Genomic DNA, 13809 nt, shown 5'->3' on the forward strand with positions numbered 1-13809 from the left:
TGGACTCCTCTCAGGCCGTCTTTCTTTGGAAGTGATCTAGTCGGCTAACTCCACCTAATTATGATAACAACTGAAAACTTATAGTGGTAGCATTCTCAGAGCTGTTTCCATTCTCAATTGGGAATCTGAAGCATCGATTCTGAATAAATGAAGTATCAAGGACAGTGAAATTGCAGCGCCAGGCAAAAAAAAATAAGTGATTTTATTTATTTCTTTAACTGCTTCGAGTAACTCCAACACAGTACACCTCTACCTGTGAGGAAGTATGGTTCCTGATAGTGTACAGTTTCCAGGTTTGTCCTTCGTGAAAATGCCCTGTGCAAGATTTTCACTCTTTGGCTTTTATTTATAGGAGAATAAGTTTCCCCAAAGTTTAAGGAATTTCTAGTGCTAGTTAGTAGGGCTCCATTTAGAGATGAGTAAAATGGAGTAAAAATTGGAGTAAAATGGAGTAAAATGGAGTAAAAAATGGAGTAAAATGGAGTAAAAATTCTTTTTGTTGCCCTCCAAAATTGCCCTCCAAAATTACAATGGGTGCTTCTCTGTATTTCATGACTTGATTTTCCTGTGTCTTCTGCCAATGATGTGATATTCTCAGGATGAATCCAGGTTGCTGTAGCTAGAGCTACAGTGGTGAGTAAAAGAAAAAAAAGTAATAATAATAGAAAATTATTATAATCCCCACATGAGAGGAAGAATTGAGGTTTTTAGAAATAATATACACAACTTACCCTTTTATTTTCCTCCTTTAGAAATCAAGGAAGAGGGGCTTCCCTGGTGGCGCAGTGGTTGAGAGTCCGCCTGCCGATGCAGGGGACAAGAGTTCGTGCCCCGGTCCGGGAGGATCCCACATGCCGCGGAGCGGCTGGGCCCGTGAGCCATGGCCGCTGAGCCTGTGCGTCCGGAGCCTGTGCTCCGCAACGGGAGAGGCCACAACAGTGAGAGGCCCGCGTACCACAAAAAAAAAAAAAAAAAAAAAGAAATCAAGGAAGAGGTCTGTATCCAACAGGAATTTTCAAACTCCATCTTAACTCTGAATTCTCACACCGAGGTTCAAATTTAGTCATCTTCTGGATCACTGGATTTGAAAAAGGTTTTGTTTAATTCTGTGCTAGATATTGCTCAACTAGGTGAGAAATACAGGTAATGTGAACTTGATTTCTCAGATAGCTCTAATTCTGGTGTCGTTTGGATATACATGGGAGAGAAAGCATATTGGGTGGTGTGTCTCGCAGTGTGAGCACAAAAGATAGAGCAGGTCAGGAAGGGTCGAGATGGTGGAGTCAGTAGTGCTGAAGCGTTATCCTGAATCTCTGGATGTAATTTGGATTGTCAGTTTAGAGTAGAGAAAAAGAAGGCCAAACTTTAGAAAGTTAGTGGGTAGTCTATACTTGCAAATGGCATGAAGGCACAGACAAGAGATGAATCTGAATAGATCACCCAAGCTGGGCATGGAGATCATGAGCAGAGTATGTTCTCATGTGGGTCAGCAGTTTCTTGTGATCAATTATATAACATCTAGGATATCTCTTCTACTTTCTCTCTAATTAATTCCCTTTCTCCTCACTCTGCAAATCTCCAGCCACTACCCCTCTTCACTTTCCATTAATGACCCTATTTAAATATTTAGTGAAAAAATAGAAGCCATTAGCTGAAAACTGCTTCCTTCCTAACATCAAATCTATGGACTTCATGCACGTTTGATGAAGTAAACCCTCTCCTGCCTTTGGCCATGCTCTGCTTCTGCTCTGAGACCCAACTGCTCTCAGAGACACCATTTCTGCAATTTTCTCTTAAATTTCCTCCTGCAATTTCTCCCTCTCTACTAGTTTATTATCAACAGTTTATAAATATCCTCCAGTCACTTTAATAATAAAACAACAAAAAATAAACTCTAAGACATCAAAGAAAGAACAGTAAAGGTGGAGAGGGAGTTGATCTAGTGTTGGGATCCCACAGAAAAGATTATTGCAGGTTTCGGTAAATCTAGAGACTTAGGGAAGTTTATCATTTCAGAACGTACATTTTTTTTAACAACTTTATTGGAGTATAATTGCTGAACGTACATTTTTGAGTAGGCATGAAACTTCGTGAATGGAGCGGGTTAAAACACTTGGGTATTTGTCAGGCATCAGAAGAGACTTCACCTGATTTTTTTCTTGCATTCCAAAGAAAGTACTGAAGGCAATGAGAAACCACTGAGTTCATCGTCCTCGGGCTGTCTGCTGACCCCCAAATCCAGGCTCTGCTCTTTGTGCTGTTCTTTGTTATTTATATCCTGACCCTTATGGGGAACCTGATGCTGCTGCTGGTGATAAGGGTGGATTCCCAGCTCCACAACCCCATGTACTTTTTCCTGGGACAATTGTCCTTCCTGGATCTCTGCCACTCTTCTGTCACTGTGCCCCAAGCTGTTGGAGAACCTCCTGTCTGAGAAGAAAACCATCTCATTCGAGGGCTGCATGGCTCAGGTCTTCTTTGTGTTTGCCACTGGAGGCACTGAATCCTGCCTACTTGCTGTCATGGCCTATGACCGCTATGTTGCCATCAGTTCTCCTCTGCTGTACGGCCAGATGATGAACAGAAAGCTGTGTATGGGGCTGGTGTGGGGCTCATGGGGCTTGGCTTTCACGGATGCTCTCATCAATATCCTTGTAGCTCTCAATTTAGACTTCTGTGAGGCTCAAAATATTCACCACTTCAGCTGTGAGCTGCCCTCTCTCTACCCTTTGTCTTGTTCCGATGTGTCTGCAAGCTTTACTGCCTTGCTCTGCTCCAGCATTCCATTTCTTTGGAAATTTCCTCTTGATATTTTTCTCCTATGTTTGCATTTTGTTCACCATCCTGAGCATCAGCTCAACTGAAGGCAGAAGCAAGGCCTTCTCCACCTGTTCCTCCCACCTCACTGCAGTGAGCTTCTTTTATGGCTCAGGTTTACTCCGCTATCTCATGCCAAATTCAGGATCCACTCAAGAGTTCATCTGCTCCTTGCAGTATAGTGTGATCACCCCCCTGCTGAATCCTCTCTTCTACAGCCTGAAGAACAAGGAGGTGAAGGCAGCTGTGAGAAAAATGTTGAGGAAATGTTCCTAGTGTTTCAAATCATAGATTAAAAAATCAGAATGATGAGGAAATTGGGTAGAATTGCATTAAATAGTGCCTGCATATTAAGGAGAATTCTCTGATATAAGGATCTGCACGATGCCGTACCTCTTTTCTTGAAAATACTTAAGAAAAGTTGAAGTTAGTTTCTGGAATGATACCAGTTCAGTCCTAATCAGAGGAAGGTGGATAGATAAACATTTTGTCTAGCAATTTTTCTTGCAAAAATATTTAATTTATTACACACAATATGGTAGACATTGTCTGCTTAGGCTATCTTTACCATTCTTCCAGTAACTAAACTCCGTGTGTTCAATGTGGTCCCAGAGAGACTGTTAATCACAGTGTCCCCAAATCCTCCCCCCTCCCCTTCTCATTATTCACTCATTCTTCCTGGCACAGTGGCTGATACAGGAGTGAGCACAGGGTCAATGCTGGACCATTCACTCTCTTAGGATATTTGAAATTGTTTATTTGACCTACACGTGTCCAATAGAGACTACAGATAAAACATTTGTTTACCATGCTTCAAACCATTTACATAGTGACCCACCATCTCCAGCTGTGAGGGGCCCCCATAACAAGAGAAGATTCCCTGGCTTGTACACACTGCTGGACAAATAGCTCTGCCACTGAGCTCTAGTGGTGCTGCAGAAAAGGCAGAATGTGAGCAAATCAACAACAGAGCAAGTACTGTACAGGGCCTTTGATAAACACCAGGAAGAAACCAAAGGACTTTTCAACAAAGGCCCTTTAGATCATGAAACACAATTAGAGCACTAGTGAGAAGGAGACTTAGGTGAGGTATATGGATTAAAATGATCATGGTCAAAAGTTAATTATTATTTCTTTCTGAACTTACCTTTTAGTTTTTACTTACTTACCAACTGTCAACTGTCCTCCTCCCCTTCACTTTGCACTCCGCAGGAGCAGAGCATATAAACTCAAAGAGAGCAACGACATTTTCTGGCATCTTCACTACTTTTTCAAGAATATTAAAATAGTTTCAAACATGCTTGTTGCACAATGAATGTATTTTGAATGTATGAATCATGAGCAAGGCACAGAGAATATATGTAGGATGAATTCTCACCAGAGGGCCAAAGCAGTTTGAAATAATTCTGTGAGTAGAATAGCCTATTATGTGAGTGCCAGTCTTTTCCTTCCTGGTGAGCCTAGTTCTGGTCCATGGATTCACAAAGAGTGTGGCCACGGCTGGGCAAGGTGGTGGTTATGCAAAGGTTCAACAGCGTTTTCATTCACCAAGGCCTATCTGCTGTTGCCACTGGTGAAAATTATTTTGCTAAAGGTCACACACAAATTTTGTTAGATATATTATCAGATACCTTCCACTGTTTGTTTCTATTGTGAATTAACAATCCAATTCCATTTACTACTTGGTTATTTCTAGGAATGCTGTGGTATTTTGTATACAGATCTTGTATCTTGTTGAACTTGTATCTTGTCGAACTATCTTCCTAGTTCTAATGGCTTGTTTATATATACTGTTGGATTTTTTAAATTACATATTAATTATTTTATCTTACATAAAGGAAAACAATTTTTTTCTTTTTCTATGCAGTTTTTGTATATCTCATTTTTATGCACTATGCATAATTAGTGCAGTGGCCAGGGCCTCTACTACAAGCATCTTTCTATTGGGATCAGTAAGAATGCTTCTGATATTTCAGCATTAAGGATGATTGTTCTGTTTTTGATCAATACCTTTAACTTATTATAAGAGTTCTCTTCTAATAATATTTTCCTAAGAATTGGTGTGAAATTTTGTCAAGTGCTGTTACTATTTCTATTGAGGATCCGGACTTTTTCTCTTTTGTTTACTAATGTGTAGTGTCCATCACCTAATAAGCATGCAATAAATACATGTCGAATAAAAAATAAATTTATTGAAATAATCATATGGCTTTTATTGTTCAGATTTTTAATAATAAATTATATAAACAGGTGTTCTGGTGTTGAAGAATTGTTACATTCCTGAAATCACCCTACTTAGGTAGAGGGGTAAAAACTGAATTAACTTTTGACAATATTCAACTTAGGAATTTCCTGTTGATGTTCATAAGTGAGATAGTATAATTTTTTTCTTGCTTTTGTCTGGCATATTCTCTTTTTTTTAACATCTTTATTAGAGGATAATTGCTTTACAATGGTGTGTCAGTTTCTGCTTTATAACAAAGTGAATCAGTTATACATATACATATGTCCCCATATCTCTTCCCTCTTGCGTCTCCCTCCCTCCCACCCTCCCTCTCCCACCCCTTTAGGTGGTCACAAAGCACCGAGCTGATCTCCTTGTGGTATGTGGCTGCTTCCCACTAGCTATCGATTTTACGTTTGGTAGTGTATATATGTCCATGCCACTCTCTCACTTTGGCCCAGCTTATCCTTCCCCCTCCCCGTATCCTCAAGTCCATTCTCTGGTAGGTCTGCATCTTTATTCCCATCTTGGCATATTCTTTTTAACAGCTTTATTGAGATGTTTCACACATCACAAAGTTCATCTATTCAAAGTGTACAATTCAGTGGTTTCTAGCATATTCACGGAGTTGTGCAACCATTACTATGGTAACCCAATTTCAAAACATTTTCATCACCCTCAAAGAAAGAAACCCCATGCCCATGGCAGTCACTCTCCATTCCTAACCCCTAACCCTGGCCCTAGGCAATCACTAATCTACTTTTTGCCTATATAGATTTGCATATTCTGGACATCTGATCTTGGCATCAATAGTATGTTTTCTTTCATCTTTTTTTAAAATTTTTTTTATAGTTTATTTGTTTATTTTTGCTGTGTTGGGTCTTCGTTTCTGTGCGAGGGCTTTCTCTAGTTGTGGCAAGCGGGGCCCACTCTTCATCGCAGTGTGTGGGCCTCTCACTATCGCGGCCTCTCTTGTTGCCGAGCACAGGCTCCAGATGCACAGCCTCAGTAGTTGTGGCTCACGGGCCTAGTTGCTCCGCGGCATGTGGGATCCTCCCAGACCAGGGCTCGAATCCATGTCCCCTGAATTGGCAGGTGGATTCTTAACCACTGCGCCACCAGGGAAGCCCTTTTTTTTTTTTTTTTTTTTTTGCGGTACGCAGGCCTCTCACTGTTGTGGCCTCTCCCGTTGTGGAGCACAGGCTCTGGACGCGCAGGCTCAGTGGCCATGGCTCACGGGCCCAGCCACTCCGCGGCATGTGGCATCTTCCCGGACCGGGGCACGAACCCGTGTCCCCTGCATCGGCAGGCGGACTCTCAACCACTGCGCCACCAGGGAAGCCCTGGTCCTGGGATTTTTTTAGGTGAGACTTTTGAGTACTGATATAATCTTTTTGCTTGTTACAGGTCTGTTCAGTTTTTCTCTTTCTTTTTGAGTAAGTTTTGGTGTTTTGTGTGCTTTCAGGCAATTCTCTATTTTATGCAAACTATCTAGTTTGTTGGTAAACAGTTTTTCATAGTGTTGTCTTACAATTTTTTTAATTTCCGTAATATGTTAGAAATGTCTCCACTTTAATATCTGATTTTGTTGAGTTTTTTTCTCTTGCTCATTGCAACTCAAGGTTTGTCAATTTTGTGTCATTTATTGCTCTTCCTGGAGAGCTGGAACTGGAAACTCCATAAGGTAATCTCAGTTTCTGTGTGATGTATACAGCTCGTTCTCATGTGGAGAACTGTTCAAAATCTTGTCAATTGATTGCACAATGGAAATCATTATGATTTGTATATAAATCCTAGGTAATTTTTTTTTTAAGATGTTGGGGGTAGGAGTTTATTAATTAATTAATTTATTTTTGCTGTGTTGGGTCTTCGTTTCTGTGCAAGGGCTTTCTCTAGTTGTGGCAAGCGGGGGCCACTCTTCATCGCGGTGTGCGGGCCTCTAACTATCGCGGCCTCTCTTGTTTCAGAGCACAGGCTCCAGACGCGCAGGCTCAGTAGTTGTGGCACACGGGACTAGTTGCTCCGTGGCATGTGGGATCCTCCCAGACCAGGGCTCGAACCCGTGTCCCCTGCATTAGCAGGCAGACTCTCAACCACTGCGCCACCAGGGAAGCCCAATCCTAGGTAATTTTTACTGCAGTCTAACTTATGTAATAATACTATGGATTTCCAGGTTTGTTTAGTAAAGCTTTGCAAAATAAAACCTAACAAAGCACTTCCCTTATCCCACCACAGAGCATATGAGGTATCTAACTGAGCAAGGAGCAGCACATAAACCAAAATCAGGACACATTTAAAAAAAATAGGTGATGGTTGTCTTTGGCACCTCTCACTTTATACTTTCCCCCTAATGCCAAGTGCCCCTCATAAAGTAAGGGACTTCAAGCTAATACAGACCATTTAAAAACCTGTGTCTTGGTTACATAGATTGGCTTGTCTTCCAAAAGCAGTGTCATTCATTCATTCATGTTTTTCACTATTACATTCTGAGCAACACATGGATTATATATTATGCTTGGTACCCTTTGTCTAATTCTGAAATGAACTCTTCTCAGGGAATTTTTCTTTAGGCAGGAGCCAACTAATTTTCTCCACGTAATGGCTGTTAATATCTAGAAACAAACCTATTATGTTATGTTCCCAAAGCTGTTTATTTTAAAATTTGAAATAGATTTTGAAGAAATAAATCAATAATGGTGATATTTCTGCCACAGTAAAAATGGAAATTTTAAAATAATTTTAAAAGCACTTTATTGAGGTGTGATTGACAAAGAAAAAGCTATACATATTTAATTTATATGACTTGATGAATTTGAAGATGAGTGAACATCTGTGAAACCATCAAAACAATCAATGCATAAACATATCCAGCACCATCAAAACTTTCCTCCACCCTCTTTATTATTATTGCGATTGTTTGTTTGTGATAATAACACTTAAGGGCTAACCTCTTAACCAGTTTTTAAGTATACAATACAGCATTATTAACTGTAGTCCCTGTGCTGTAGAGGAGATCTCAAGAACTTACTAATGTTGTATAATTAACTTCATACTCTTTGACTAATACCTCCCTCTTACCCCTTCCTCCCAGACTCTGACAACCCCATTCTACTCTCTGCTTTTATGAGTTTGGCTATTTTAGATTCCTCATATAAGTGGTATCATGTAGTATTTTTCCTTCTTTGCCTGGCTGATTTCACTAAGTATATAGTCCTCCAGGTTTGTCCATGTTGTTGCAAATGGCAGGATTTCCTTTTTTTAAGGCTGAATAATATTTTATGTATTTATGGCATTTTCTTTATCCATTAATCTGTTGATTGACACTTAGATTGTTACCATGTCTTGGCTACTGTGAATAATGTTGCAATGCGGAAGTACAGATATCTGTACAGATATCTCTTCAAGATCTAGATTTCAGTTCCTTTGGAAATATACCCAAATGATTGCTGGATTATGTGGTAGCTGTAGTTTTAATATTTTGAGGAACTTCCATACTACTTTCCTAAGTGACTACCAATTTACATTCCTACCAACAGCATGCCAGGTTTCCCCTTTTCTCCACATCTTCACCAACAATTACTTATTTTTTTTTTGATAATAGCCATCCTAACTGGTATGAGGTGATATCTCTTTGTGATTTAGATTTGTATTTCACTGATGAGTAGTGATGTTGAACACCTTTTCATGTACCTATTGGCCATTTGTATGTCTTCTTTAGAAAAATGTCAATTCAGATCCTTTGTTCATTTTTTAATCAGATGATGATGATGATAATGATTTGCTAATGAGTTGTAAGAGTTCCCTATATATGTTGGATATCAACCCTTTAACAGATCTATGGTTTGCAAATATTTTCTCCCATTCCTTAGGTTGCCTTTTCATTTTGTTGATTGTTTCCTTTGCTTTGCAGAGCGTTTTGGTTTGATATAGTCTCGCTTAGTTTATTTTTGTTGTTATTTCCTGTGCCTTTGATGTCATATTCAAGAAAACATTGACAAGACCAATAATAAGAAGCTTTCCCCAGTGTTTTCTTCTACTAGTATTATAGTTTCAGGTCTTACATTTAAACTTTTAACGCATTTTGAGTTAATTTTTGTGTACGGTGTAAGATAAGGATCCAATTTCATTGTTTTTCATGTGGATATATAGTTTTACCAATACCACTTATTGAAGAGACTGTCCTTTCTTCATTGCATACTCTTGGCACTCTTGTTGGAGATTGACTTTGCATGCATGAGTTTATTTCTGGGCTCTCCATTCTGTCCTATTTGTGTGTACGTTTGTTTTTTCTGCCAGTACCTGTTTTTATTATTCTAACTTTGTAATAAATTTTGAAACGGGGGAGTGTGATGCATCCAGCTTTCTTCTTGCTCAAAATTGCTTCAGCTATTTAGGGTATTTCTGTGGTTTCATATGGATTTTAGAATTGTTTGTTCTGTTTCTGTGAAAAATGCCATTGGTATTTTGAAAGGGATTGTGTTGACTCTGTAGATCACTTTGGTTAGCATGGACATTTAAAAAATATTATTTCTTCCAATCCGTGAAGACAGAATATCTTTCCATTTATGTGTGTCTTCTTAAGTTTCCTTCATCAAAGTCAGAGTTTTTACTATAAAGATCTTTAATCTCCTTGGTTAAATTTATTCCTAGGTATTTTATTCCTTTTGGTGCTATTGGAAATGGAATTGTTTTCTTAATTGCTTTTTCAGCTAGTTAGTTGTTAGTGTATAGAAATATAATGTTTTTCTATATTGATTTCATATCCTACAACTTTACTGAATTCATTTATTAATTCTAACAGTTTTTTGTTGTACTTAGGGTTTTCTATATATAACATTGTATTATATAACAATAGAGACAATTTAAATCCTTCCTTTCCAATTTAGATGTCTTTTTTTTTAACATCTTTATCGGCATATAATTGCTTTACAATGGTGTGTTAATTTCTGCTTTATAACAAAGTGAATCAGTTATACATATACATATGTTCCCATATCTCTTCCCTCTTGCATCTCCCTCCCTCCCACCCTCCCTATCCCACCCCTCCAGGCGGTCACAAAGCATCGAGCCGATATCCCTGTGCCATGCGGCTGCTTCCCACTAGCTATCTACCTTACGTTTGGTACTGTATATATGTCCATGCCTCTCTCTCGCCCTGTCACAGCTCACCCTTCCCCCTCCCCATATCCTCAAGTCCATTCTCCAGTAGGTCTGTGTCTTTATTCCTGTCTTACCCCTAGGTTCTTCATGACATTTTTTCCCTTAAATTCCATATATATATGTGTTAGCATACAGTATTTGTCTTTCTCTTTCTGACTTACTTCACTCTGTATGACAGACTCTAGGTCTATCCACCTCATTACAAATAGCTCAATTTCATTTCTTTTTATGGCTGAGTAATATTCCATTGTATATATGTGCCACATCTTCTTTATCCATTCATCCAATGATGGGCACTTAGGTTGTTTCCATCTCTGGGCTATTGTAAATAGAGCTGCAATGAACATTTTGGTACATGACTCTTTTTGAATTATGGTTTTCTCAGGGTATATGCCCAGTAGTGGGATTGCTGGGTCGTATGGTAGTTCTATTTGTAGTTTTTTAAGGAACCTCCATACTGTTCTCCATAGTGGCTGAACCAATTTACATTCCCACCAGCAGTGGAAGAGTGTTCCCTTTTCTCCACACCCTCTCCAGCATTTATTGTTTCTAGATTTTTTGATGATGGCCATTCTGACCGGTGTAAGATATCTCATTGTAGTTTTGATTTGCATTTCTCTAATGATTAATGATGTTGAGCATTCTTTCATGTATTTGTTGGCAGTCTGTATATCTTCTTTGGAGAAATGTCTATTTAGGTCTTCTGCCCATTTGTGGATTGGGTTGTTTGTTTTTTTGTTATTGAGCTGCATGAGCTGCTTGTAAATTTTGGAGATTAATCCTTTGTCAGTTGCTTCATTTGCAAATATTTTCTCCCATTCTGAGGGTTGTCTTTTGGTCTTGTTTATGGTTTCCTTTGCTGTGCAAAAGCTTTTACGTTTCATTAGATCCCATTTGTTTATTTTTGTTTTTATTTGCATTTTTCTAGGAGGTGGGTCAAAAAGGATCTTGCTGTGATTTATGTCATAGAGTGTTCTGCCTATGTTTTCCTCTAAGAGTTTGATAGTTTCTGGCCTTACATTTAGGTCTTTAATCCATTTTGAGCTTATTTTTGTGTATGGTGTTAGGGAGTGATCTAATCTCATACTTTTACATGTAGCTGTCCAGTTTTCCCAGCACCACTTATTGAAGAGGCTGTCCTTTCTCCACTGTACATTCCTGCCACCTTTATCAAAGATAAGGTGACCATATGTGCGTGGGTTTATCTCTGGGCTTCTATCCTGTTCCATTGATCTATCTTTCTGTTTTTGTGCCAGTACCATACTGTCTGGATGGATGCCTTTTTATTTCTTTTTCTTGCCTAACTGCTCTGGCTAGGACTTCTAATACTATATTGAGTAAGATTGGCAAGAGTGGGCATCCTTGTCTTGTTCTGATCTTAGAGGGATAGTTTTCAGTTTTTCCCCACTGAGTGCGATGTTAGCTGTGGGTTTGTCATATATGGTCTTTATTATGTTGAGGTATGTTCCCTCAACACTTTGCCGAGAATTTTTATCATAAATGATGTTGAATTTTGTCAAATGCTTTTTCTGCAGCCATTGAAATTATCATGTGTTTTTCATCCTTCATTCTGTTAATGTGGTGTATCAGATTAATTGATTTGTGTGTGTTGAGCCATCCATGCATCCCAGGAATAAATCCACTTGACCATGGTGAATAATCCTTTTAGTGTACTGTTGAATTCAATTTGCTAATATTTTGTTGAGGATATTTACGTCTATGTTCATCAGGGATCTTGGCCTATAATTTTCTTTTCTTGTGGTGCCTCTGTTTGGTTTTGGAATCAGGGTAACGCTGGACTCATAAAATGAACCTGAAAGTGTTCCTTCTTCTATTATTTGGAAGTGTTTAAGAAGGATTGGTATTAATTCTTCTTTAAATATTTGGTAGCATTTGCCAGTGTGTGTTGGCTCTGAAATCATACAAAAACAAGCCTCATCCCTGGCTACAGTGAACCCTTACTTGAGTTCCCTTCCAAGTTGCTTTGTACTGGGGTGATCTCAGGATGAGCCCTGGGAGCCCCCATGAACAATGTTGCTATACACAAGAGTGAAAGACGAAGAATTTAAGAAAGTATCTCCTTTATCCTGATGCCAAATTACTGTAAATAAATGTCCAGATATTGTCCACAGTTTATCACTTTACATTATTAGTATTGAATCCATCATAAATATTAACTTTCAATATGATTTTCTATTTCTTCCTTACAGTGGTATTCTCAATGTTGACTTCACAAGCTAAACAGTTTTATCACTTACTGGATCTGAAAGTGCTACAAACCAGTGTACCACTGAGAATTCAAGTAATTGGGTTTTATTCCTCACCTGGGCTTGGAAACTCAGCTATTTAGTCAATGCCTGGACAAAAGGATAGGTTTCTGAGTCTTCAATGATGAATTAAATGAACTAGTGTTGAATTAGAACATCAAAGGCCAGGATGGGCCTCTAGATTGAGGCCAGAGTATTGAATAGTTATATTGAGACTCAGGTGAAGTCTAGAATATCAAGATAGTGTGGGAATATATACACAAGTCTTAAAGTGTGAGGATAGAGTTTAGATGACCACGTGGGACCTTAAAACCTGCCAGAATGGCTAAGACATCACATGCGGTGACTACATATATTATTGGATATATTGGTTTTAGAGGGAGCATGGTGTATCTACCCAGAGCATTGTTCTATTACTGGGAACAGCTTCTTATGACTCATTGTAATCATAGCATTGCCTACAAAAGCCCACCTAAAATATCACTGGGCATGATAGTCTAGGCTACCAGTTTTTAAAAAATTTATTATAATTGTATTAATGTATTTTAAAATTAAATGATAACATGATGCCACTAAATAAAACGAGAGAAATTTAAAACAAGAAAACTCCAAAGCAATCTAATTCCACATTCAGTCTCTAAATTCCTTCATGTCATATTGTCCTCCTGCCCCCTAATGGTTTCTTACACTTCACCTTGGCCTCTATTCCCATGACTGAACACTTAATTTTATCATTATCATGCTTTTATAATTTCTTGTGTGCATGTGGGCATGCTCACAGACATACACATACATAACCAATGAATTCCTTTACACTTTATTGAAAACAAATGGAAGCAATCAAGATGTAAATTTCCTTAACTTCCTTTCCAAATGTAAATTTCCTTAACTTCTTGCTTCCAAATGTAAATTTCCTTAACTTCTTGCACTCTTGACCTTCCCTCCTTGACATAGAATAGACAAAGTGCCTCTGCTCCTACCTAAGTCCTTTTCATCTAGATTTAATGCTCTATTTCTCAAGTAATTCACTCCTGATTTTTTTTCTCCATATTTCTCTAATATCAGCAAACTTTCCTTTTCAAATGTATCACTCTGAACCACATAAAAATACTCTAGCTCAAAAACAGATTATAATAAAAAATAGTAATATAGTTGATTTAAAACATCAATGATACGATGATGACCAGGAAGTGAGCTTTTAAATGTCTGAATGTGGATTGTGAGACAGTAATGAAAAAACATTTATGCAGAGTAAGATCTAGGTGCTGGGGTAACTGAGAGGCATTAAGGGACTTTTGATGGATCTTCTTTGTTTGTTTTCCAGAGAGAACACTTCTCTAT

At 38.5% G+C, this 13809-nt stretch overlaps 1 protein-coding gene across 1 annotated transcript; it reads left to right on the forward strand.

Annotated features, from left to right (window-relative positions):
• The first annotated feature begins 1274 nt into the window (after window positions 1-1274).
• On the forward strand, window positions 1275-3093 carry LOC132529971 (olfactory receptor 8S1-like). The gene is given in 4 exon segments (XM_060167052.1): window positions 1275-1319; window positions 2204-2401; window positions 2403-2782; window positions 2784-3093. Coding segments are annotated over 4 exon segments (933 nt in total).
• Window positions 3094-13809: the final 10716 nt, after the last annotated feature.

Source organism: Lagenorhynchus albirostris, chromosome 11, assembly GCF_949774975.1.
Source record: "Lagenorhynchus albirostris chromosome 11, mLagAlb1.1, whole genome shotgun sequence".
Lineage (NCBI taxonomy): Eukaryota > Metazoa > Chordata > Mammalia > Artiodactyla > Delphinidae > Lagenorhynchus > Lagenorhynchus albirostris.